Below are 25,228 nucleotides of genomic sequence, written 5' to 3'. Positions count from 1 at the left end.
CCCAGCCAAAACCTGCCGCTCATCTGCATAAGCCCCACCTTCCGGAGCTCCGCAGCTTGGGTGTTCTGTGGGCTCACAGGAACCGGAGAGCAGAACCGGGAGGGTGGTTCTACTCTCTGCACCCCGAGGCCAGTCGGCCTTCCCCCAACCCAGTGGTTTTCAATCAGTGAGGTATTTTCTCCCCTAGGGGACGTTTGGCAAGATCTGGAGACATTGTTGACTGTCACGATCTGGGTGCGCGCGCGCGCGCGCGCGCGCGTGTGAGAGAAAGAGAGAAAGAGAAAGACATGGAGACGTGCTACCAGCATCTAGTGAGTGGCGGCCAGAACAAAGTACACGACAGCACCCCCCCACACACACACACCAAGATATTATCCAGCCCCAAACGTCAATAGTGCCGCTGTTGAGAAACCCGTGGACAAAGCCTCTTTGCTGGCTCAGGGGACGTGAACACCCTGGTTCACGCCTTCATGAGAGGGGCAGGCCCCGATCGACCACTGAAACTAACACACTCAGGTCGCAGAGGGTGATAAAAAGTTTATTCTGTACTTCTCCCAGCGTCAGGTAGGGGATAAAACTGGAGAGAGGGCCTGGTTTGGAGGTGTAGAGACTCCAGTAGGCTTTCTTCCTGTGATGGGAAGGGCACCATGGAGGGCTTTTTAGGCTGTTCCCCTGGGAGGGCTGCCAAGGGGCCTGACGGGGATGGAGGAGCTGGGGCCGTGGGGCTGCCAGTAGGGGCCCTCTGGTGAAACAAAGGGCCCCAGACAGACAGGGATTCTTCTGAGGGGTGAGGTAGAGTGCTTCCTTCAGCCAGCCCGGGCGGAGAAGAAGGGCAGAGAGCGGACGTAGGAGTCCAGTCGGGAGCGGAAGAGCTCACTTTGCACAGTTTGGCCCAGCGGGCACAGGGGATTCTTCACCACCAGCTCCACGTACAGCTGTGGAGGGGGAGGGTGTTAGAGCCAGGCTTTGAACACTTCTTGTTTTGAACCCCAAACCTACTATAACCTCAAGGGTGTGTGAATGCACAGCGATCAAGGGCTGGAAGGCAAACCCTCCTTGGGGAGAAACTGGTGGTGGGAGTGTATAAGGACCTAAAGGGTCCCAAGAAGTCTGACTTCAATAGAGATACAATACAGTAGGATTAGGGCAGGGAAGCTGAAGGAGTCTTGGGGCTCTAAGTGGCCATGGCTGTTGAAGCTTTGGCGGAAGGGTCCGAGGGGCTGGCACTGACCGCACTGTAGATGTGGTGCAACACATCTCGGATGGGTCCCACGCCCAAGTCAGTGTTCATGACAACCTTGATCCCAGTGGGCGTCTCATAGTAATGGAGTTTGTAACGGCTAGTTTGGAAGGCCAGGAAGCCGTCCTTCCTGCAGAGATGAGGAGGATGTTAAGGAATAGAAGCGAAATCTCTCCCAAAGAGATTCTTCTGATCTCCTCTAGATTGACTCCCTCTTCTCTAAACATGTCGTTTGTAGGAGCCTGGTTGACTAAAGACACCTCCCATCTTCACCCCTCAATTTAGCCCCGTTGCCCAACCTCTCTACCTTCAGATCTTCCCCACCGCCGCTCCTGCCAGCTACTGCACTCTCGCCCCGGACTCAGCCTCTCTCCCTGTCTCCTTACCCTCTCTGGGGGCCAAAGCCCCTTCCACTCCAGAAAGTTTCCCCCACCCCCAAATTCCCTCCCTCCCTCAACAACCCTTCTGACTACGCGTACATGTCTAGCGGGGACATCTTGCTGACAAACGAGCGGATAGAGAAGAGCATCCCGTACATCAGCTTGTACTCCTGGAGGGAGAGGGGCAGAGTTAGCTCTCGGTTTTTAAAGGAGCCAGGGTTGGGGTGGGAAGGAGCCAGGGTTTGGAGAGAAGAAGCTGGACTGGGACAATGTGCATTTGGAGATGTGAGGTCACCCGGGTTGCGCGGGGCCCTCTCGTCACCTCCTCCTTGGGGATCCCCGCTTGCTTCTTGCGGTGCCACTCGCTGTAATGCAGACACACTCCATTCCGGTCAAACAGGTACAGGTTGTGGACAGTCATCTGCAGGGCAGAGAATGTGAGCCTCACTCCGGGACCGCCCACACCCCGTAGGCTCCAGTTCTTAGCCCGGGATCCCTCCAAGCAGACGGGGACCCCTCCCGCGAACTCACCGGAACTTCTCCGAGTGCCCGTCACTCGATACTTCCGGTTTCCGCGGAGCCCCGCCCCACCGGGTCTACACACTCTAGCGGCGGAGAAATAACCCCGCCCCTATACCTCTCTCAGCCAATCCGTGGCCGTCGGATACGCGCACGCGCGTCCAGGCTCTCCGGCTCCAGAAGCTGTGAGAGCGGCTGAAGACAAGGTGTCCTTGACTGGTGACGTCATCGAGGCGAGCGAGGCGGGGCTGCGGACTGTGGGCGGGAGGCTGCCAACGGTTTTGATTGTAGGGAAGGGCGCGAGAAGGGGGGTGTCTTGGTGTTGCCGAACTGGGGCTTAGGGGAGGGGGCAGACCCTTGTCCCCACCTTGGCCGACTGCGTGGCCGAGGACTGGAGGTGTGGAGAGTAGTTGGAACGGGGTGGTCGGGGTAGGGGATCTCAGGCTAGGCTTGAGCGCGGCGTACTTTTTAGGGACGTCTGAGGGCGTGACTGAGTGTTCACCAAGTTTCTTTGGGGATAGTAGGGAGGGAGGGATTCTAGGGACCTTGCTATGGCTTTCTTGACAGGAGGGATCGGAGGGGATATACTAGAGAGTTGACCCTGGGTAGAACGAGTGCAGTGGGAGGAGAGGGGAGGTGGGGAGCATGAGGTTCCTGCCCCTCTGAGACCACAGCCAGTTGAGGGGCAAATAAGGCAGCTGGACGGAAATTAGGCCTCTGTTGGATTTGGGTCCGTTTCAGTTTGCACGTTCTGGGTGTGAAAACTTAAGAGCTCAGTTGACCAGTGATATCCTGTGCCAGAAGTTGATCTGCAGCTTTCAGTGCTCCAGAGGAACTGCAGCAGGCCTTCTGTCCCCACCCTCTCCTTGCTGCACCCTCCTTTTCCACTGTTACCAGGAGCTGTGGAAAGAAATACTTTTGCCCTCTCGCATGGCCTCTGGAACCGTTGGAAACCTTTCTTCTAACCAGAAAGGCTCCATACCCTCATTCAACAAGAATCCTTCACTTGGAGTCTTCCTCCTTTCTCCCAAATCTTCCTTCTCGGGGTACTTTCCCCCTGTGCTCTCCTAAAGCAGAACCAGGAGTTCCCAGCTCTGCTGTCTCCAGTTGTCTCTTCCCTGTACTCATGGCAACATCAGCTACCAGCCCCAGTTCACCTCTCCGGGCCAAGGATCTCCTGAGTGATTCATCAGAAGCCCCTGGGCTGAACCAAGCATCCTCTGAGGTGACCTCCCAGCTGTATACTTCTTTGCACCTCAGTCGTCAGGCAGAGAGCACAGCCCGAGCCCAGCTGTTCTTGCCCGCCACCTTCCCACCTCCTCATGAGGTGTTAGATGGCTTGGCCCAAGAACTGAGTCACAGCTTGTCGGTTGGACTGGAGAACAACTTGAAGAAGAAGGTGAGGGAGGTGTGTCTTGGAAACCTCTAGGGTCTTGGGATTGGGAGTGGTAAAAAAAAAAAATAGCTTTACTGAGACTTGAACTCCTATTGTTGGATTCCAAATTCCTTTTAACTACACAGTCAGTCATGCTTGTTCCTGGGAACAAATGTTTATGAGGTAGAGAGTGGCCTGGGCCACCATAATTTGGAAAGTTGTGAAACTACTAGCTCTTTTTTTTTTTTTTCTTTCAGAGACACCTGTGGGATAGGTTGCTGTGCTTTAACTGGGATGTGGGTGCTGGGAGTGAGGATAACGTTTCTTCATCCCAAGAGGGAACTAGGGACTTAAGGAAAATATGCTGAGATCCTTCCAGCTCAAAACTATTTTGATCATATGGTTCAAAATTTGGCATGTAAATCATTAAAACACAGTTTAATCAATTATACGTGTTATAGATAGATAGTGTCAGATAGAGCAAGTATCATAACCAATCTGCAGACTGGTTAGGCCGCCCAGAGTTTGAAAAACTGATAGCCATGGACTACAGAGTCTTTAGACAGGATATTTGCTCTCTAGTTGGCAAGAATCCTCACTACTCTTGTCTTAAGGTGCCCAATTAATTCATTTACTTTACCTCTCTGGCTTCTGTAGACATTTGAGTTTCTTACTAGGTCAGTCCTATTTTTCTTGTTTTCCCAGGTGTGAGAGTAAAAATTCTTGGGCCTTAGGGGCTACTGGATGCTGTCTACCCTGACAGTAGGTAGATTATGGATTATTGCATCTGATTTCCATGTTGCTTTTTCTAGGATGGTTCCAAGCATATCTTTGAGATGGAAAGTGTTAGGGGTCAACTCCAGAGCATGCTCCAAACCTCACGAGATACGGCCTATCGTGAGTAAACCCCTTCCCTATAAAGGAGAACCTAGATTTAAGGGGTGGGAAAAAGTGGAGAAAGGAAGCAGGGTGTGTGGGGGGTGGCGACCTAGACCTCGGAGATAAGAGATTTCTGGAGGAAAGGTTCCCGTTCTTTGGGAGAGGGCAGGAGGAGTGGGTGAAGTAGAAAGGAAGGACCTCTTCTTCAAGTGGTCCCTGTTCCTGTCCTTACCTGACCCTGGCTGTGGGCCTCTCTGGCTGCCCACAGAGGAGTCCGCTACTCCAGGTGCCGGCTCAGAGAGACGGGAAGAGGACTCCTTTGACAGTGACAGCACGGCCACCTTACTTAAGTGAGTTTTCCTTGGGGTTCTCCTAGCTGACTTCCTTTCTTGGAAAGCCAAGTGTTCTAGTGTTTAGTTCTCCCTTTACTGCTTTTGTATCTCTTAAGGACCTAAGATGCTTGTCACTTAGCTTTCAGTTTTCATCCTTTCTCTCCTTTCTTCTATCCCCTTTCCTCCTTTGGGAACGTGGGCATCTGCTGCTTAGTACCTGGCTCTCTCCCAACTTCTAGTCCTTCTTCCTGCAGAAGAGCTAGTTTGTTTCTGCTGAAACTTGTACTGCAGGGAGTGTGGAACAGAGGAAGGAGCACTATAGAGTGAATCACAGAACCTGCGTGCTATCTATGGCTCTATCGCTTATCTACCTAGCTTTGTAACTTTGGGCAAGTCTCCTGCCCTGAGTTTCAGTTTCCTCATTTGTAAAATGTCACAGTTGGACTAGTGGATCTCAAAAGCTTTCCCAACCCTAATATTCTCTACTTGATTTGCTCAGCACCCGGCCCCTGCGCGACTTATCTCCATCTAGCTCAGCCCAAGCCCTGGAGGAGTTGTTTCCCCGCTACACCAGCCTTCGGTCAGGGCCCCCACTCAATCCCCCGGATTTTCAGGGGCTGAGAGATGCACTGGATTCAGAACATACCCGTCGCAAGGTGAGATATAAAGGCTTCCTTTTGACAGCAGCAAAGATTAGAAAAGGGGCTGAAGGTTAAGGGCCTGCAGGCTGGGACTTTGCTCAAATGGCTCTGCTGGAAGGCAGGCCTTCTTTGACCATCCTAGCTAGAATGGCACACCTCCCCTCCAGGTATTATTCCCTCAGATCATTCTGTTATTTCCTTCATGTAGTTTGTCAAAGTCTGATATATCTCGTTTGTTTTCCCCCTCTAAAACCTAAGCTCCATGCAGGTCATGCCTTATCTTGTTCAGCACTTTCTTCCTAAAGCCTAGAATATACCGAACACATAGAAATACCCTGTGCATGTTTGGTGAATGAACAACAAACTTTGTTGGCTTGTGCAAAGCTACCAGTGATATAATGAGCTTTGTTTCTGTGAGCCTCAGCCTATCTGAAGGGGGCAGAGAGAGGGACAAGGCAGAGGAAGAGTCAGAATTATTGGTTGTGTTGTCATTTTTGGAACTTTCTCTTCCTCCATTTTAAACTGCCTGGCCATAAATGAAAGGCTTTCCCCTTTATCCTTGCCATGTTGAATCGTTGTGTCCAATATGCTTCTTAGGGCAGGAGTAACTTCTCACTCTTTGCAGCATGGGCTGCTGCACCCCTGCCAAAAGGTTCATGGAAATTTTTCCCAGGAGATCTGGAAAAGGGAAGAGGCTGGAAACTAAGCCCCTGCTTCCTGAGGTGGTAGAGGAAGGTGTTGGAGGTCTTAGGCTCCAGCATTGCTGATTCTCCTTCCCCAAACCTGTTCTGTTTTTGGGACCCAGGCTCCCTGTCTCCAGCCCATTTCCCCTGTAGAGGAGCTGGAAAGTTTGGAGCTTTGGTCAAACTAAGGATGGCAACATCCAGACTCCTCATCCTTCTTCCCAGCATTGTGAGCGCCATATTCAGAGCCTGCAGACCCGCGTGCTAGAGCTTCAGCAACAGTTAGCTGTGGCCGTGACTGCCGACCACAAGAAAGACATCATGATTGAACAACTGGACAAGGTGCCAGGGTAGCGGAATGCGGGTGGGTCTCTCCATGGGGGGCACCAAGGAATAGTGAATAGGGGGAGGCCAACCAACATTTCTTTGTTCATGTTAGGAGCCGGGGTAAGTGGTGGGTTAACTGACCACTGGGAGAAGGTGGCTGTTGACCCTGCTCCTGTGGGCAGAAAGAGGGCAAAAAAATTATTTGAAATTCTATCTGACTTTCCTGAGACCCTGGCCCGCGTGGTGGAGGGCTGGAACCGGCATGAAGCCGAGCGGACAGAGGTGCTGCGGGGACTCCAGGAGGAGCGCCAGGCAGCTGAACTCACTAGAAGCAAGCAGCAGGAGGTGTGCAACCTGGGTCATGGGGCTTTAGAACGTACGTCAGCGACGGCTGGATGGGGGAGGGTAGAAACAGCCCTGGAGTCAGGGTTCCTGACAGATTGACCTCAATCTTGCCATAGCAGGCCTGACAGTTCTCCTTGCTTCCTCTCCCTTCAGTGTTTCTGCTGTCAAACTTGCATGGTTGATGTCTTCTCAGCTTTCCTCACGCCATGTGGTCTTCTCTCTGGCCCCCAAGTCATTTAGTTAACTCTTGCTTTTAGAGTTTACGTTGTTAATGATTTTCGAAGTACAGGGATTCCCCTCAGTTCCTCCGTCCTGTGTTCCTCTCTCCTTGAAAGACAGTAACCCGCCTGGAACAAAGCCTTTCTGAGGCCATGGAGGCCCTGAATCGTGAGCAGGAAGGTGCCAGACTGCAGCAACGGGAAAGAGAGACACTGGTGAGAATGCTTCCTGGGTTAATTCCAGTAGAGGCTGTTAATTACTTCTAGAGGGTTACGGGCTTTTGATGGATTGTGGGAGTTCATAATTTGAGTTGCACCAGGGCAAAGTGTGTTCTTTAAAACACAAGTTCTGGGGGCTTCCCTGGCGGTCTAATGGTTGAGACTCTGTGCTTCCACTGCAGGGGGCACAAGTTCAATCCCTCCTCAGGGAACTAAGATCCCACATGCCTCGGTGGCATGGCCAAATAGATAGATAAATACATACATAAAAGAAGATTTTTTAAAAAAACAAAAACATTAGTTCTGCTAGATACGCTACAGAAAGTAAGCTCTGCCACCAAGTAAGTGTTAGAGACTCAGCAAATTGTATCCTCATTAAAATCATTTGGATAATTTTGTTTGTTTGTTTTGTTTTGTTTTTTTGTGTTTTTTTTGCGGTGCGCGGGCATCTTACTGTTGTGGCCTCTCCCGTTGCGGAGCACAGGCTCCGGACGCGCAGGCTTAGCGGCCATGGCTCACGGGCCCAGCCGCTCCGCGGCCTGTGGGATCTTCCCGGACCGGGGCACGAACCCGTGTCCCCTGCATCGGCAGGTGGACTCTCAACCACTGCGCCACCAGGGAAGCCCTGGATAATTATTTTTAAATACAGATTTCTGACCCTTTCCCAGAGGTTTTGATATATGGGGGGTTGGGGAGCCTAAATATTTTCAGAAATTTCCTAGGTGATTTCGTTCAGCCAGGTTTGAGAACCCTGGTCTATGGCAGACCAGAAAAGGTATGGGATGAGACTTACTCAAGTTTTTAATTGCTGAAATGATAAGATTACCCATATGAATTAGTAGCCAGGTTTAGAATTTCTTGCATGCATGACACATGCTTGCTACATGCATGCTGGTACTTATATTCCTAACAGGCTACATCCAAGAGTGCTGATGGTGGCTTCTGATTGGCTAGTACATGATTGTAGGCTGGATTTTCTAGTCTTTGTGGAATTTCTTTTGATGACAATGGTGATAGCTATTGTATATTGAGTACTTACTACATGCCAGACACTGTGCTAAATTCTTTACATACGCTTTTAACTTTAATCCTCACAAGGTAGACTGTAATATGCCCACTTTACAGATAAGGATGTGTGCCTCAGAACACAAAGTAAATGCAGAGCTGGGATTCAAACTGAGATTTGAACGCAAATCTACCTAACTCTGGAACAGAAGCTCTTATTTACCATATAATCTTGTGGGCTTGTTAACTATGGTATTTTAACGGATATAATTCTCAGCAGGCACATTGTATGGGGGTAAGGGGGCAGATTGCTGGTCTCTTGAGGGCATGCTAAGGATCTTGGTTTTCTCCTGGGTCTATAGGAAGAGGAAAGGCAAGCTCTGACCCTGAGCTTGGAGCTGGAACAGCAGCGGTGCCGGGCCCTGCAGGAAGAACGGGATGCGGCTCGGGCTGGGCAACTCAGTGAGCATCAACAGTTGGAGACACTTCAGGTGGCCCTAGAAGAAGAACGGCAGACCTGGGCTCAGAAGGAGCATCAGCTTAAGGAATGCTACCAGGCACTGCAGGAGGAGAGCCAGGCTCAGTTGGAAAGGGAGAAGGTAAAAGTGGCACTTGGGGAATGGGGGAACAGATGAAGGACAAAATAATTGAATGAGACGGATGTCAGAAAACGCGATGTAGTGGACTGGGATGGAGAGTGAAGAACTATATGTGGGAGAGAAGATTGAGAGTGTAGGGCCTGCAGGAAGGGGTGGGGGCATCAAATACATGGAAGGTGGAAGAGTGAGATTCAACAGAGATGAGGAAATAGGTCACATATGAGGAGAGAGGAAGCTTGGTTTTTAGGGTACGGGAGGATGAATTGGGGAATAGAGGTAACCGGGAGACAGGCAATGAGGTACAAACTTAAGTTTGATTTCTCTTTCTTTTGGGAACACCCAGAGGGAGGCCCAGGCAGCCCGGGAGGCCCAGCAGCAGCTGGCATTGGTGCAGTCTGAGGTGCGGCGGTTGGAAGGAGAGCTGGACACAGCTCGGAGAGAGAGAGACGCCTTGCAGCTGGAGATGAGCCTGGTGCAGGTCAGGAGGCAGAGGTTCTTGAGGAGAGTTCCTGGTGAGAAGACATAGGTCCGAGGCAGAGTGACTTTCAGGAGTCAGGCAAACACTCCCATTTCTAACTAGAATTTTGACCTTTATGGGCCTCTGTTTTTATGCATAAAATGTGTGCTAAGCACACATTAATGAGTTTCTGAGAGACTTTTTTCCTTATTATAATGGTTGACTTAAGGAGACACCCAGTTTCTGGGTTAGTGAGGCCAGTGTTTGAGAGAACACACTTTTACTTTTCACGTGGCCCATTGAGTTGGAGGGCTAACCACATGGAAACTAATTTATCATGGAGGACCAAGGGTGAAGACGTTAGTAAAAACTTCAGTAGCAACTTATACGCTGCGGTACCCCCTGAACTGATGCTAGCTGTGCGTGTCTACGTGGGCATTCAGTAAACCTATCGAATGGTCCCTCTATGTAAGCTCTGTGCTGGGATAGTCCTAACACAATAGCCCCAGCCAACAAGGAGCTCACCAGATAGATGGGGAGTTTGTCTAGCACACACATTTTCGAAGGAGTATGATAAATAAGAATTTAGAGTAAGGAGAACTACTCTTTACTCAGACGTCATCTTCCTAGTGAGTTCTTCCCCAACCACACTGAGTAAAATCTGCAACCTCTGACAATCCCTGTTCCCTTCCCTGTTTAATTTTTCTCCTACTACACTACATAATATACCTTTTTATTTATTTTACTTAGTATTTAATTTTTTTTAAATTGAAGTATAGTTGACTTACAATATTATATTAGTTTCAGGTGTACAACACAGTGATTTGATATTTTTATATATGTTACAAAGTGATTACCATGATAAGTCTAGTTACCATTTATCACCATTCAAAGTTATTACAACATCATTGAATATTCCCTGTGCTGTGCATTATATTCCTGTGACTTATTTATTTTATAGGTGGAGGTTTGTACCTCTCGATCCCCTTCACCAATTTCACCCATTTCCCCACTCCACCTCCCCCATAGTGTATCTTGTTTATTTTCTGTAAGGTGCATGAGGGCAATGATTTTTGTCTATTTACTGTTAAATCCCAGAGTAGCGCCTGGCTTTAGTGTTGTTCATGTCCTCCATTTCGTTATTGTTCCATCGATTATTGAAAGTGGGGTATTGAAGTCTCCAGCTGTGGTTGTAGAACTGTCTGTTTTCTCCCTTCAATTCTGTCATTTTTTTTCTTCATATATTTTGGGCTCTATTAGGTACACATATATTTATAACTGCTATATCTTCTTAATATAACCTTTTTGCTTAAAATCTATTTTGTCTGATATTAATATAGCCCCCACCCCATTTTTTGTTTACTATTTGCATGGACTATCTTTTTTCATCCTTTTACTTTCAACCTTTTTGTGTCTTTGTAAAGTGAGTCTCTGGTGGACAATGTATAGGTGCATCATGGTTTTTTTTTAATCCATTATGTCAATTCCTGCCTATTAATTGAAACATTTAATCCGTTTACATTTAAAGTAATTATTGATAAGGAAGGACTTCTGCCATTTAGCTGTTTGGTTTTTTATGTCTTAAATGTTTTTGTTCCTCAGTTCCTCCATTACTGCCTTTTTTTTTTTGATAGTTTGTTGATATTTTTGTAGTATACTGTTATCTTTTCCTCTTTCCTTTTCTGTATATTTTTAAAGTTATTTTCTGAATGGTTACCTTGGGATTACAATTAACATGTTAAAGTAATAATAACCTAGTTTGGATAATACCTACTGTAGTTTCAGTAGCGTATACTCTGTTCCTATATGTCTCTGTCCCTCCCCCTTCATATTGTTATTGTTACAGATTTGTAATTATTGTTTTATGCCTTTGCCTTTTAAATCATATTGGAAAAAAGGAGTTACAAACCAAAAGTACAATAATATAGGTTTATATTTGCCTACGTAGCAACCTTTATCAGTTGCTTCACATGGCTTTATTTCTTCATATGGCTTCAAGTTACTGTCTAATTTCATTTCATTTCAGCCTGAAGGACTCCCTTTAGAATTTCTTGTAGGTCAGGTCCACTAGTAATGATCACCCTTAGCTTTTATCCATCAGGGAATGTTTTAATTTCTCCTTCATTGTTGAAGGATTTTCCTCACATTCCCCTCGCCCTCCCCATATAGAATTCTTAGTTGACAGTCGTTTTTCTTTAAAACATGTTGGGACTTCCCTGGTGGCGCAGTGGTTAAGAATCCGCCTGCCAATACAGAGGACACGGGTCCGAGCCCTGGTTCGGGAAGATCGCACATGCTGCGGAGCAACTAAGCCCGTGCGCCACAACTACTGAGCCTGTGCTCTAGAGCCTGTGAGCCACAACTACTGAGCCCACATGCCCCAACTACTGAAGCCCATGCATCTAGAGCCCATGCTCCGCAACAAGAGAAGCCACCGCAATGAGAAGCCCCTGCACGGCAACGAAGAGTAACCCCCACTCGCCACAACTAGAGAAAGCCCGTGCGCAGCAACGAAGACCCAACGCAGCCAAAAATAAATAAATTTTTAAAACCCAAAAAACAAAAACAAAAAAACATGTCATTCCACTACCTTCTGGCCTCCATGATTTCTTAGGAGAAATCAGCTATTAATCTTATTGAGGCTCCCTGGTAAGTGACAAATTGCTTCTCTCTTGTTGCTTTCAAGATTCCCTCTTTGGCTTTTGATAGTGTGACAATAATGTGTCAGTGTGGATCTCTTTGAGTTTATCCTGCTTAGAGATTGTTGAGTTTCTGGGATGTGTAGATTTATGAATTTTATCAAATTTGGGAAGCTTTTGGCCATTATTTCTTCAGATATTTTTTCTCTCTTTCTCTTGACTTCCCTAATGCATATGTTGGTATGTTTGATGATGTCCCACAGGTCCCCAGGTTTTATTCATTTTTCTTCATTTTTTTTTCTTTCTGCTCATCTGACGGGATAATTTCAGTTGCTTATCTTCAAGTTCATTGATCCTTTCTTCTGCCTGCTGACATCTGCCATTGAGCCCCTGTAGTGATTTTTTTAAAATAGATTTTAGGGCTTCCCTGGTGGCGCCGTGGTTGGGAGTCTGCCTGCCAATGCAGGGGACACGGGTTTGCACCCTGGTCTGGGAAGATCCCACATGCCGCAGAGCAACTGGGCCCGTGAGCCACAGTTACTGAGCCTGCACGTCTGGAGCCTGTGCTCCACAACAAGAGAGGCTGCGATAGTGAGAGGCCCACGTGCTGCAATGAAGAGTGACTGCCGCTTGCCACAACTAGAGAAAGCCCTCGCACAGAAACGAAGACCCAACACAGCCATAAATTAATTAATTAATTAATTTAAAAAGTTAAAATAGATTTTATTTTTTAGAGCAGTTTCAGGTTCACAGCAAAACTGAGTGGAAGGTACAGAGATTTCCCATATACTTCCTAACTGCAGCCCCCCACAGCTTCCCCTATTAGCAGCATCTCCCACCAGAGTAGTACGTTTGTTACAGTTGACACATCATTATCACCTAGAGTCCACAGTTTACATTAAGGTTCACTCTTGCTGTTGTACATTATATGAGTTTGGACAAATTTATAATGACGTGTATCCACCTTTATAGTATCATACTTAGTTTCACTGTTCATCGCTTCCTCCCTTTAACCCCTGACAACCACTGATCTTTTTACTTTCTCCATAGTTTTGCCTTTTCTGGAATGTAATATAGTTGGAATCATATAGTATGTAGCCTTTTCAGATTGGCTTCTTTCACTTAGTGATATGATTTTTTCCATGTCTTTTCATGGTTTGATAGCTCACTTTTTAGTGGTAAATAATATTCCATTGTCAGTTTATCTTTTCACCTACACATCTTTGTTGCTTGTAAGTGTTGGCAGTTTTGTTGGGTTTTTTAAAAATGTTTATTTATTTGGCTGTGCCAGGTTTTAGTTGCGGCATGTGGGATCTTGGTTGCCACCTGCGGGATCTTTAGTTGCAGCATGTGGGATCTTTTAGTTGCAGCATGCAAACTCTGAATTGCGGCATGTGGGGTCTATTTCCCTGCAGGGATCGAACCAGGGCCGCCTGCATTGGGAGTGCAGAGTCTTAGCCACTGGACCACCAGGGAGGTCCCAGTGTTGGCAGTTATGAGTAAAACTTCTGTAAACATTCATGTGCAGGTTTTTTGTGTGAACTCCTTTGGGTAAATACCAAGGAGTGTGGTTGCTGGGTCATATGGTAAGGGTGCGTTTAGTTTTGTAAGAAACCACTATAGTGTCTTCCAAAGCGAGTGTACCATTTTGCATTCCCATCAGCAATGAATGAGCGTTTCTGTTGTTCCACATCCTTACCAACATTTGGCATGTCAGTGTTCTGGATTTTGGCCATTCTAGTAGACGTATAGTGGTATCTAGTGAATTTTTCATATCATCAGTTGTACTTTTCAGCTCCAGAATTTCTGTTTGGTTCCTGTTTATAATTTCAATCTCTTTAAATCTCTTTATTGACACCCCCTATTTGTTCATACTTTGTTCTGATTTCCTTTAGTTTATTGTCTAAATAGCTCATTGAGCATATTTAAGACTGTTGATTTTACGTCTTTGACTAGTAATCCCAATGTCTGGGCTTCCACAGGAAGAGTTCCTGTTATATTCTCTTTTTCCTTTGAATGAGTCATATTTTCATGGGTTTTTTTGGTATGTTTTGTAATCTTTTGTTGAGAGCTGTATATTTTGAGTATTATAATGTAGTAACTCTGGAAATCATATTTTCTCCCTCCTCAAGGATTTCTTTTGACAGCTGCAGCCATCTATTTGTATAGTGACTTTTCCAAATGGTATTTCTTGTGTGTGGTAATTGACATTTCTGTTCCATTATCTCTGTGATTAGCCTGTGATCTAACAGATTTTCTTAAATGTCTGGACTCCCTCCTGTCAAAAAAAGTGTACATGTCTCTTTATTTATTTGTTTGTTTATTTATTTATTTTTAAGATTTCTTTTTTTTTTTTTTTAATCTACCGTGCTTGCTAGCCTGGCTAGGCTCCCATTTTTCCTTTACTTTGACCTAGTAATTCCATACTGTTTCGTTACCTCTTTGATACTTTTTAGGAAGAGATATACATGTATATACATATATTTTAAAAATATCTTATTCAACTTGTTTGTTTTTGTTCAGCACAACAGTTACTCTGAATAACCATCTGCCAGTACTAGAAACATGATCTACTCCCTCTCTTCTTATACTTTGAAATAGTTTGTAAGGTTGGATTTAATATGTATTTCTTGAATACTTGGTATTTGACTTGATTTTGCTTCTTGAGTGTTTCTAGAAATATTTAGGGGGACTTCCCTGGAGGTCCAGTGGTTAAGACTTCGCCTTCCAATGCAGGGGGTTGCGGGTTCAATCCCTGGTCAGGGAACTAAGATCCCACATGCCTCATGGCCCAAAACATAAAACAGAAGCAACATTGTAACAAATTCAATAAAGACTTTAAGAATGGTCCACATTAAAAAAAAAAAAAAAAGAAAAGCAATCCTTTAAAAAAAAAATGAAAGAAATATTTAGGCTTTCTATTTCTTCTTGAATTATTTTTGGTGTTCTCTTATCTATATATATCTATTCAGTCTAAATTTTCTAATCTATTGACTTAACAGTTGTTCATAATTTTATCTTAACGTCCCTGGCATCTTTTCTACTTTTTCATTCCAGATATTGTTCATTTGTGTCATTTCTGTCATCATCTCTTTTTAAAACCATCTTACTCATGATTTAATTAAATATATTTTCAGAAAATTACCTTTTGGCTTTGTTGATTTTTTTTCTATTTTATTAATGTCTGTACCTTATTTCACTTCTTATATTTTCTTTGATTTTATTCTGTTGTTCTTTAAAAAATCTTCTTAAGATGAATGCTTGCTTCTTCTAAGTTCCTCCATAAGTATTAACTTAAGTGCATCCTACAACTTGTCCCATGTGATATTTGCCTTATTGTTTGGTTCTGAATAATATTCCTTTAAAAAAATATTTATTTATTTGGTTGTGCCAGGTCTTAGTTGTGGCATGCATGTGGAATCTAGTTCCCTGAGCAGGGATCCAACCCAGGCCCCCTGCACTGGGAGCGAGGAGTCTTAACCACTGCGCCACCAGGGAAGTCCCCTGAATAATATTCTTTTTTTATATTATTACTTTCTGATCTCCTGGGTTATTTCCAAACATATAGGGTTTTCTAATTATCTTTTTATTATTGATTTATAGCTTAAATATTTGTGATTAGAGAGCATGGTCTTTTAAAAAATTACTTATTTATGTACATTCCACCCAACTTTTTGTGTTGAAATATTTCTGTCTTAAATGTTGCTTGAATAGTAAGTATAATGAATACACTTAGATTCATCAATTGACATTTTGCTACATTTGTCTGTTGTCTGTCTGCACCTCTCTCTCTCTCTGCCCCTTCCCACCCCGCTTCCTCTCTTTTCTTGTCCCCACCCCCATCATTGGAGAGTTTCTTGTGGATATCATGAGAGAATATACTATTTTTATTATTTAAATTCTTTGAAAATTGTTGAGACTTATCCCTTAATATATGGTCAAGTTTTCTAAATATTTCATGTGTGCTTAAAAACATGTATTTTATAGTTGTTTGGTGAAGTTTTATATGTCTATTTGTATATGTGTCTAGTTTGTTAACTATGCTGTTTAAGTCATTATATCCCTTTTTATTTTTTTTCTATTAAAAATCTCACTGAGTGTGGATTTGTCTGTTTCTCCTGTAGTCTGTCAATTTTTGCTTTATACATTTTGAGGCTCTGTTATGATTAGATACATATAATTTTTTAAATTGCTATATCTTTCCTGGTAAATTGAGTGTTTTATCCTTATGAGATGACTCTATCTCTTACAAGGCTTTTTGCCTTAGAGTCTAATCTTGCCTAATATTAATAGATCTATATTGGTCTTTAAAAAAAAATGAGTTTCCCTGAGAAATATTTTTCTAACTTTTTTACTTTCAACATTTATATATTTGCCTTTTGGCTGGAGCATTAAATTCATTTAATTTAATTAGTTTATTCATAGCTGAATCCATGTCTTAACTTTATATCTTATTTTGTCCTGCTTATTCAGTGTTTATTTTCCTCTCCTTTCTTGTCACCTCTTAGATTCATTATTTTTTCCTCATTTCATGTTTGTTTGTTTTTTTTTGTCAGCTAGTTTTAAAGTCAAACTCAGTTTCTGTCTAAATTCTCAAAGTTAACTTATCAGAGGTAAATATCAAAGACAGAGAAAGGAGTCGTCAATTCTACATGGATGGCTCAAGGTAGTCTCCCCAGAGAACTCTAAAAAATATTTTTAAGATGTAAAAGTTATCTGTAATACAAGTTCAAATATTACAGAAGTAAACGGTTGCCTTCCCTTCCCGCATCACTTTGTGTCCTTTTAGAACCTTTTCATATGGGTTTCTAGGCTGCTGCTTTAAAAAAATGTGTATGCATTCGCTGCAACTTGTTGTTTTTACCTCATAATATATCTTAGACATCTTTCCATGTCAATACATATAGATGTATTGTATGTTATTTTTAAGAATTAAATTAAGATGTATAGATGTTATTTTTAAGAATTATGTAATATTGCTATAAATGGATGAATCATAGTTTATTTAAGCATTTTCCTTTTGATGAGAAATTTACACTGATGTCAGTTTTTTTCACTATTAAAAATAGTGCTGCAGGGAATTCCCTGGTGGTCCAGTGGTTAGGACTCTGTGCTTCCACTGCATGGGGCATGGGTTTGATCCCTGGTTGGGGAACTAAGATCCCGCAAGCCACACGTTGCAGCCAAAAAAAAAAAAAAAAAAAAATAGTGCTGCAGTGAACATCATTGTACATAAATCTTTGGCACCCCTTCTGTAGGATAGATTCTTTAAAGTGGCTCAGATGGAGTATATATTAAGTTTTTTCATTAAAAAAATTTAGGGTAGTGATTATTTTATAATGTATAAAAATATTGAATCACTATGTTGTACACGTGAAACTAAAAAAAAGAATTTAGGTAACAAGGCATCTAGAGTAGTCAAAATCGTGGAAACAGAAACAGTGGTGATGTTAGGGGCTGGGGAGGGAGAAATGGGGAGTTATTGTTCAGTGAGTATAGAGTTTCAGGTTGGTTTTTTTTTAAATTTTATTTATTTGTTTATTTTTTGGCTGTGTTAGGTCTTCGTCGCTACACACAGGCTTTCTCTAGCGGGTACTACTCTTTGTTGCAGTGCACGGGCTTCTCATTGTGGTGGCTTCTCTTGTTGCGGAGCATGGACTCTAGGCGTGTGGGCTTCAGTAGTTGTGTCTCGCAGGCTCTAGAGCGCAGGCTCAGTAGTTGTGGTGCACAGGCTTAGTTGCTCCGCAGTATGTGGGATCTTCCCAGACCAGGGCTCGAACTCATGTCCCCTGCATTGGCAGGCGTATTCTTAACCACTGCGCCACCAGGGAAGCCCTAGAGTTGCAGTTTTACAAGATGAAACATTTCTACAGATCTGTACAACACCATGAATATAGTTAATACTACCTAGCTGTACACTTAAAAATGGTTAAGAAGGTAAGTTTGTATTATGCATTTCTTACCACAATTTTTTTAAATTAAAAAAAAGAATTTAGGTAACTCTAAGGAGTTTGGTATGGTTGGAACCTATTTGGGAGAGCTGAGATAGATGAGTGGGATCATAAAGGGCCCTATAAGCCAGTTTCAGCAGCCAGAACTTCATTCCTTAGATAGTAGGGACATTTGAAGGATTTCAAACAAGGAAACAAATTGAGTGTCTTTGTGCTTTAGAATATTCACTCAGGCACAAAGTAGAGGATCCACTAGGGCCAGAATGAGAGAGGGTGGAGGGTAGAATAGAGGCAGGGAGATCAGTTAGACTTGAAGTAATATTGAACTAACGTAGTAGTGAGCAGAAGGGTAAATTAGAGAGCTGTTAGTATTGAATAGAATGAAATGACCAGTGGCAGGGGCAAAGATGTGGGAGGAGTCAAGAATAACTCCAGGTTTCAAATAGGTTGGGTGTTTCAGTGGAGAGTGGTGCCATTAACTAAGGCAAGAAATATAATAGGAAAAGGTTTGAGGGTAGAAAAACAAATGAGCTCAATTTTGGATGTGTTCTATTTGAGGCATATACAGTAGGTTTCTTGGTATATGAGCTTAAAGCTTAGAAGAAGGGTCCAGGATAAAGAGAGAGATTTAGAAAGTGTTTTAAGGTATAAACGGTAGCAAAAAACATGGCCTAAATGCTAGACATTTGCTCTACACAGGTAAAAGCATCAGTGACCCAGAATGGTAGCATGTGGTCAAAAAGAAAACTGAAGACAGAACTCAAGGAAGCATTGTGCCTTGATGGGCAGTTGGAGGAGGAGCAGTTTTAGCTGAGACTGAAGAGCAGTCGGGTAGAATGAGATCGCGTGGCTGGTGGTATCACAGGAGTGAAGGGGAAAATGGTTTTAGAAGGAAAAACTGATGTAGGCGGCAGGTGTTGCAGTGAGATCATGTAAGATAAAGACTGAGAAATAACCACTGCGGGATTTAGAAATTAAGTTCTTTGCCATGAAGGACTATGAGTGGAAGTCAGATTTCAGTGAGTTGAAGAAGGATTATGAGGTGAGAAAATAGAGACAATGATTCTGCTTTAGGAGGAGGGAACACGGACATTTTTTGAATGCTCCCTGGGTTTCAGGTGGTACACCAGGAATATTGCATGTGTTACCTCAGACACGTGTAACACATTTGATCGTTCTAGCTAACTTTTCTTTTGTCCAAAAAAAAGATATTTCTATTGTCCAAAGTCATTTTTACTTTTGTGTACATATAAGGTGTGCGCACCTCATGGTTTAATAAGGAAAGGAATCCTCTTTCACTCCTTGTGGCAAAATTCTTGTTTCTTTATCTCTTAGGCATATGAGGTAACGTTGGTACGTGGATTTTTTTGTCTACCTTATATCCTCCATCCTCTTCTAAGCCCAGATAGAACCGAGCGGACAATGACCCTGCCTTCCCTTACTCCCAGGCCCGGTTTGAAAGCCAGCGGATCCAGATGGAGTCGGAGCTGGCCGTGCAGCTGGAGCAGCGGGTGACAGAGAGGCTGGCACAGGCTCAGGAGAGCAGCCTGCGTCAAGCAGCCTCCCTGAGGGAGCATCACAGGTACGTGGAGCTTACTGGCTGCTGCCTCTCCCCAGCCGCAGCAGGTGGTGTCGGGGCCCGGTCCAGACCCTCTCAGATCCCTTTACCAACTTCCAACGCACTGGCTGCCGTCAGTCTCTCGGTGGGAGAGCTGCCTTCAGGTTCACAGGGAGAGCCAGCCATGCTTGGGGATTTTCCATTTTCACCCCATAGGAAGTAGCACTTAACCAATAACTGATGGCCACAGGAATGTACGTTTCCAGCTCCCTTGCTCCTGGTGGGCACAGTGGTGAGCTTCGACCTGCAACATTTCCAGAGCCGCCCTGGGGGATTGAGCCTCCTCCCCACCTCAGCCCTAGTCCCCTACCAGTTTTTTTCTAGAAATGCTTCTTAAATGAACCACTTTCCCATAAATCCTCATCTCAGTCCCTGCTTCTGGGGAACCCATCCTAAGATACCAGCTGTCCTCTTTCCTGAATGCGCCTGTGCCACGGCTGGGCTGGCTGGCTCTCACGTGCACGCGTTCTGGCTTTTTCTTATTTGATTAGTCCTTCTGTCTCAAGATTCAGTCCTCTTTTCTCACCTGTGTCCTCCCAGGAAGCAGCTGCAGGAGCTAAATGGACAGCACCAGCAGGAATTGTCCACTCAGTTGGCTCAGTTCAAGGTGGAAATGGCAGAACGGGAGGAGAGGCAGCAGCAGGTGGCCCAGGACTATGAGCTCAGGTGCCGGCCCCTGGTCTCCCTGTTAGGCTGCAGTCCCAGAGGGAGTGGTGAAGGGCCGCTTCCTCTAGCCCTGGCCTCTCCCGCACTGGCCCCAGCGCCTTTCACAATTTCACGTGTTCCATATTCCCTTCTGGCTCTTCCTATTCTCCGAGTCCCTCCTTTTGTAAAGGGCCGACATGGCCTCTCGCGTCTTGCCTTCAGACTGGCCCGGGAGCAGGCGCGAGCGCGGGAGCTGCAGAGTGGGAGGCAGCGGCTGCAGGAGCAGCGGGCGGAGCTGCTGGAGCGGCTGCAGGCCATGCTGCAGGCCCACTGGGAGGAGGCAAGCCACCTGCTCAGCACCGCCGCCCTGCCGCCCAGTCCCCCGGTACGCTGCGCAGCATTGTGTTTCGACCCCTTCTTTGGAAATCTAGCTCCCTCCCAAGGGCGGTCCATAGTTCACCCCTATGTTGGCATCTCCTACTTCCTTCTTTTAATTATTAAATATTTATTATTAGCTAAAATCTTTTTTGGAATAGATGATGACATGCACATGGTAAAAAAAAAAAAATCCATACTGTTCAAAAAGATATACGGTGAAAAGTAATCTCCATCCCATCCCTGCACCTCAGTCTTCCGGTTCCTCCCCCGAGGAGCAGCGGCTGTTACTGGTGTCTCGAGTGCCGCCCCCAAACAGTAGCCTTCTGTACACAGTTTTGTGACTTTTTACTTAACCAAGTGCTTATTGGTGGACATTAAAGTTGTTTCCTATATTTTGCTTCTACAAACAGTGCTGCAAAAAATATCATTAATATATTTCTTTGTGCAAGTATATCTATAAAATTTCTAAAAATGGAATTGTAAGTTCAAAAATAAGCATTTTAAAATTTGATAGTAATTTGATAAATGTTCCCCAACCTCCTTTTAAGGACATTCTACTAATTTGTAATCTTATTAAAAAGTGTCTGTGCCATGTCTCATCTCTTTAAATGCACCCTCTCTTGTGCCCAGGTTCCTCCTGCCGGCCCCTCCAGCCCTGAGCCACAGGAACCGGAGAAGGGGGAGAGGAGCATCTGGACTGTGCCCCCCGTGGCTGTGGCCCTAAAGCCCGTATTGCAGCAGAGCCGGGAAGCACAGGAAGAGCCACCTGGGGTGCTGCCACCTGTTCTCTGCAGCCCCTCCCCAGATCTTAGCCTCCTGCTGGGCCCCACTTTCCAGAGCCAGCATTCCTTCCAGCCCCTGGAGCCAAAGCCGGATCTCACTTCATCCTCAGGTGACTGGGGACAGGAGTCACTGGGGTTCTCCTTGCCCACACGGACGGGCTCCCTCTTAACCTAGCTTGCTTTCTGTCCGGGACTTGAGCATTTCGTTTCCCAGATGACTTAGTGACCATAAATTGCAAGGAGCAGAAATCCACTCAAGTTTGTTCAAATAAAGGGAGTGAGGCTTATGGAAATGTGACGTATCTGTGCTTCATGAGAACTGGGGTTGGTTCAGGGGCGCTGCCAGGAGCTGGGCAGCTGTTCCTCGTCTCTTGGGGCCTGTGTGGGCTCTGGACTCTGCGTCCCCGGCATCTGCTCCTTCCTCTTGGTCGACCAGCCCTCTCTCTCCCTCAGGTTCTTGCTCTCACAAGTTTGGTTTGCACGTGAGTTGAGCAGCCATGACACTGACTCCAGAAAGACTCTAGACAACCTTACAGAGACATTGGTGCCTCTGTTTCTTAGGTCCAGTTTAAAGAGAGGCGATCTGATGAGTTGGTAACCATCCCTTGGATCGGCTGACCTTGAGTGGTGGCCACGCCTGGTTCAGTCAGCTGTGACTTGTGGGGATGAGGGTGCTCTGTGTGGTGTAAATGTGACAACCCAGGCAGAATTAAGAATGAGGGCATGTTCTGGTGAAGGAGCTGTCTATTGATCTTAAACCATTCTGTGCTGTGGTGGTATTTATTTATTCAGCAGCCGAGTACCATAGCTTTCCCCTTCTGGCTACACTTCTGTCTTAGAATTCAGCTGTGCCGACTCTTGGTTGCCTTCAGTTCTTCCCTCTCCAGCTGTTTTCCACCGTGACCAGCTTCTCCTGGCTGTGCTGCCCCTGTTATATTGAATAGGCCCTTTCCTTCCAGGCCTGTGGTGAGCTGATTTGTGGAGAACCCCCCGCTACAGCACACGCCCCTGTCTCACTTTACAGCTGAGGCCTTCTCTGCAGCTGGGACCTTCCATCCTGATCACAGGGCAGAGCGGCCATTCCCTGAGGAAGATCCTGGGTCCGACGGGGATGGCTTCCTGAAGCAAGGGCTGCCGCCCCCTTCCCAGCTGCAGGGCCTCAAGCATTTTTTGCACCAGGTAAGAGGGCCCACCCGTCCCACCTTGTTTTCTCCTCTCCCTCCTCAGTTTCTCTTTCTACTCTGGGAGACTAGGATGCTGACTTCATCCGCCTTTTAGGACTAAGACTTCGTCCCAGCTTCTGCCTCTCCCAGTTGCAGTAGTTCCTTCTGGAACTTAGGTGACCAGCCCCAGCTCTTACTTCCCCAGTTGCTGCTTCCCTCAGACACTGAGGTCTCTTTCTTCAGCGGTCCTCAGGGAACCTTACTGTCTTGTCCCCACAGCTGCTGGAGACAGCGCCCCAGAGCAACGAGAACCCCTCCAACGACCTGCTGCCCCCTAAGTCTGGTGAGCACCACCCCTGAAGAAGGTTGGGGCCAGGCCTGGAAGAGGTGGGAGATCCGGTTACCAGGCATGGGTCTTTAGGAGCTGGCAAAAGTGGCGAAGCCCCACGAAGGCTAAGGTGGCAGGATTCCTTGGATTTTGCCCCATTTCCTGATTTGAATCTCTTTCCTTTGCTAGGTCCTCTGACTGCCCCATCTTGGGAGGAAGCCCCTCAGGCGCCACGCCTCCCACCCCCGGTCCATAAAACTAAAGTGCCCTTAGCCATGGCGTCCAGTCTTTTCCGGGTCCATGAGCTTCCCTCAGCCCATTCACAGAGCGGCGGTTCCAGCGATGGCTGCCCAGAGAGAGGTAAGCAGGTCATGGTTTACCGGCAGATAAAAAGGGTAGGTCTCGGGTGTGGAGCTGGTACCTGGAACTGAAGGCCTGTCTGGACTCCGAGAGCTGGGATAGGGTTGGGGGAGGCCCTAGGATGACAACCATTACTGATGTGTCTCTCAGGTGGAGATGGGCTCGCACCCTCGAGGCAGCTGATGGAGGTGTCTCAGCTGTTACGACTGTACCAAGCTCGGGGCTGGGGGGCACTGCCTGCCGAGGATCTGCTGCTGTACCTGAAGAGGCTGGAACACAGCGGGTACCAGCCTGGGAGGGAAGGGTGGAGGGACTAGGTGGATGGAATCTGGATTGTGGGCAGGAAGAGTGGAGTGTGCGCGTTGTCCTTTGAGTAGCAGCTTCCGTCCTTTTCTGGGGAAGAAGTGAGGGTGAGATGTAGATCGGAGTCTCCTCCAGCTCTCACTCCTCCGCACCTGTCTTTTGTCTCTACTTTTCTGTTTGTCTGTTTTTTGGTTTTTTTTTTCACTTCTTAAAAAAAAAAATCTCTTCTCCATGTTTTTCTACCTTAGTTTTTTCCTCTTTACCCTGCAGCTCAGAACTGAGAGTCCTAGGATTGTGACAATCTAGTATAACTCAGTATTTGATTCCACCAATGTTTCCTCCTGTTTGATCCCCGGGTCTGTCTTGTTTGTTCTTATTCTTAAGAGACAGAATTGGGGAGTAGGTTCTTCCACCCCGTGTGGGGGGAGTCGGGGGAACAGCTGCCCATCCTCATCCCTTGATTTGTATGGCAGGACTGACAGCCGAGGGGATAATGCCCCCAGAAGGAATACAGACTCCCGCTTGGGTGACATGCCCCGGAAAGAGGTGAGGGAAGGTCGGGCGGGGGCGGGGGGCTGGGGGCTCTCACTGGCTCATCCCTCGCCCTCTGCACACCCGCCAGCTGGCTCTGTCCTTTGTCGCCCGACCCCTCAGATCCCGGGTCCCGTTTTCTGTAGCGTGGCCCTTCCCCTTTGCTGACTGACACTGGCCCACCCCACGCACGATGCTGTTCCTCAGTGGCAGGGGGGTGGTTGAGAGGACACGACACTGACTTTTTTTTCTCTTTTCCCTCAATTCTCAGATCCCCTCCCAGGCTCTGCCTCGCCGCCTCGCTACAGCCCCTAAGACTGAAAGACCTCCAGCTCGGAAGAAGAGTGGGCACCCTGCCCCTGGTAGCGTGAGGAGTCGAGGGGGTATCTGGAGATAAGTCCCTGGCCTTTCTCTTCTTTGGTCTCTCATTTTTATTATTATTATTTTAATAAATCTCAGTAGTCTGTATTAGAGTCTCTGACTCATAGGAATTTGGAAAATGGAGGATTTATAGGAAACCACTGTATGAAGAAACCTCATTGTTCTATTTGAGTATGTTTTTTATATGTTTCTATTTTATATTCTGTGGAAAAAGACATGAGTGCTTTGAACGAAAACAGTCTGTGGCTAGGTTTCAGAAGCATTAGTGAGCTAAAGCCTGGTGTTGCAAGAGTAAAACCCGCAGAGTGATTAGCTGTGGTCAGTAGTGGAATTATGGATGATTCTTATTTTCTTCTTTGTACAATTCTGTATTTTCCAGCTGTTCTAAAACAAGTATATATTACTTAGCAATCAGAAAAACACTTTCAATAAAAGAATAATTTATTGTATAGAGAGTTTCAGTAAAAATTTGATTTTGGGGGAGACAGTTTTGTGTTTAAGGAGCAGATAATTTAATTCTTTCAGATGGCGCTAGTAGGTTTCTGATGGACAGATTCTGCTCCAGCCAGGCCACATGTTATGGCTGTAATCGTCACTCTTATGGCTTTGAAACGTGTATAAAAGACTAGAGTGCTGTCAAGGAAAAACAGCCATGATTGTGAAAACTTTCATCCTAATACTCACCAAAATGAACAAAGAGAAACAATATTAGAGAAGAAAATGACAATAGTGTGAAAGTGTGAAAGACCCCAACTTCGTAGTACAAATGCAGAAAAACCCGTAGTACACTTTAGATTAAACTGAAGGATGGTACCTTGGGACCCACACACAGCTTTCCCGCTCTGGAGCACAGTGCGGGGCAGGGATAATGGTAGATGTGATTCTTAGGGCCTGGTCCTAGGTGGGTGTTTGAGGGACAGTTTACTAGAT

General features: G+C 45.8%; 2 protein-coding genes across 3 annotated transcripts; one reads left to right on the top strand and one right to left on the bottom strand.

The window, feature by feature from the left end:
• Positions 1-517: 517 nt before the first annotated feature.
• Positions 518-2,204, bottom strand: TRAPPC1 (trafficking protein particle complex 1). Its single transcript, XM_029212190.1, has 5 exons — positions 2,152-2,204; positions 1,943-2,041; positions 1,720-1,790; positions 1,232-1,370; positions 518-935 (listed from the first exon to the last, which is right to left on the bottom strand). Exons 2-5 carry the CDS (start codon positions 2,039-2,041, stop codon positions 807-809), a joined length of 438 nt encoding a protein of 145 aa, XP_029068023.1. The 5' UTR covers positions 2,152-2,204; the 3' UTR covers positions 518-806.
• Positions 2,205-2,330: 126 nt separating this feature from the next.
• Positions 2,331-24,713, top strand: CNTROB (centrobin, centriole duplication and spindle assembly protein). 2 transcript variants are annotated; one of them, XM_029213339.1, is made up of 19 exons: positions 2,331-3,538; positions 4,327-4,411; positions 4,662-4,743; positions 5,225-5,381; positions 6,275-6,391; positions 6,605-6,721; positions 7,057-7,155; positions 8,526-8,762; positions 9,106-9,240; positions 19,258-19,391; positions 19,968-20,093; positions 20,295-20,457; positions 21,081-21,342; positions 22,257-22,411; positions 22,675-22,738; positions 22,913-23,083; positions 23,234-23,366; positions 23,860-23,932; positions 24,189-24,713. In XM_029213339.1, the coding sequence occupies exons 1-19, from the start codon at positions 3,266-3,268 to the stop codon at positions 24,312-24,314; spliced, it is 2,709 nt and encodes a 902-aa protein (XP_029069172.1). In that variant the 5' UTR covers positions 2,331-3,265; the 3' UTR covers positions 24,315-24,713. The 2 variants fall into 2 exon arrangements, with proteins under 2 accessions (XP_029069172.1, XP_029069173.1); XM_029213340.1 differs by having other exon boundaries at positions 3,266-3,538; positions 22,275-22,411.
• The last annotated feature ends 515 nt before the right edge of the window (positions 24,714-25,228 follow it).

The sequence above is a fragment of the Monodon monoceros genome, unplaced genomic scaffold, assembly GCF_005190385.1.
Source record: "Monodon monoceros isolate NGI ecotype Baffin Bay Population unplaced genomic scaffold, NGI_Narwhal_1 Super_Scaffold_9, whole genome shotgun sequence".
In the NCBI taxonomy this organism is placed as follows: Eukaryota; Metazoa; Chordata; class Mammalia; order Artiodactyla; family Monodontidae; genus Monodon; species Monodon monoceros.
This window is presented reverse-complemented; position numbering and strand designations above follow the sequence as displayed.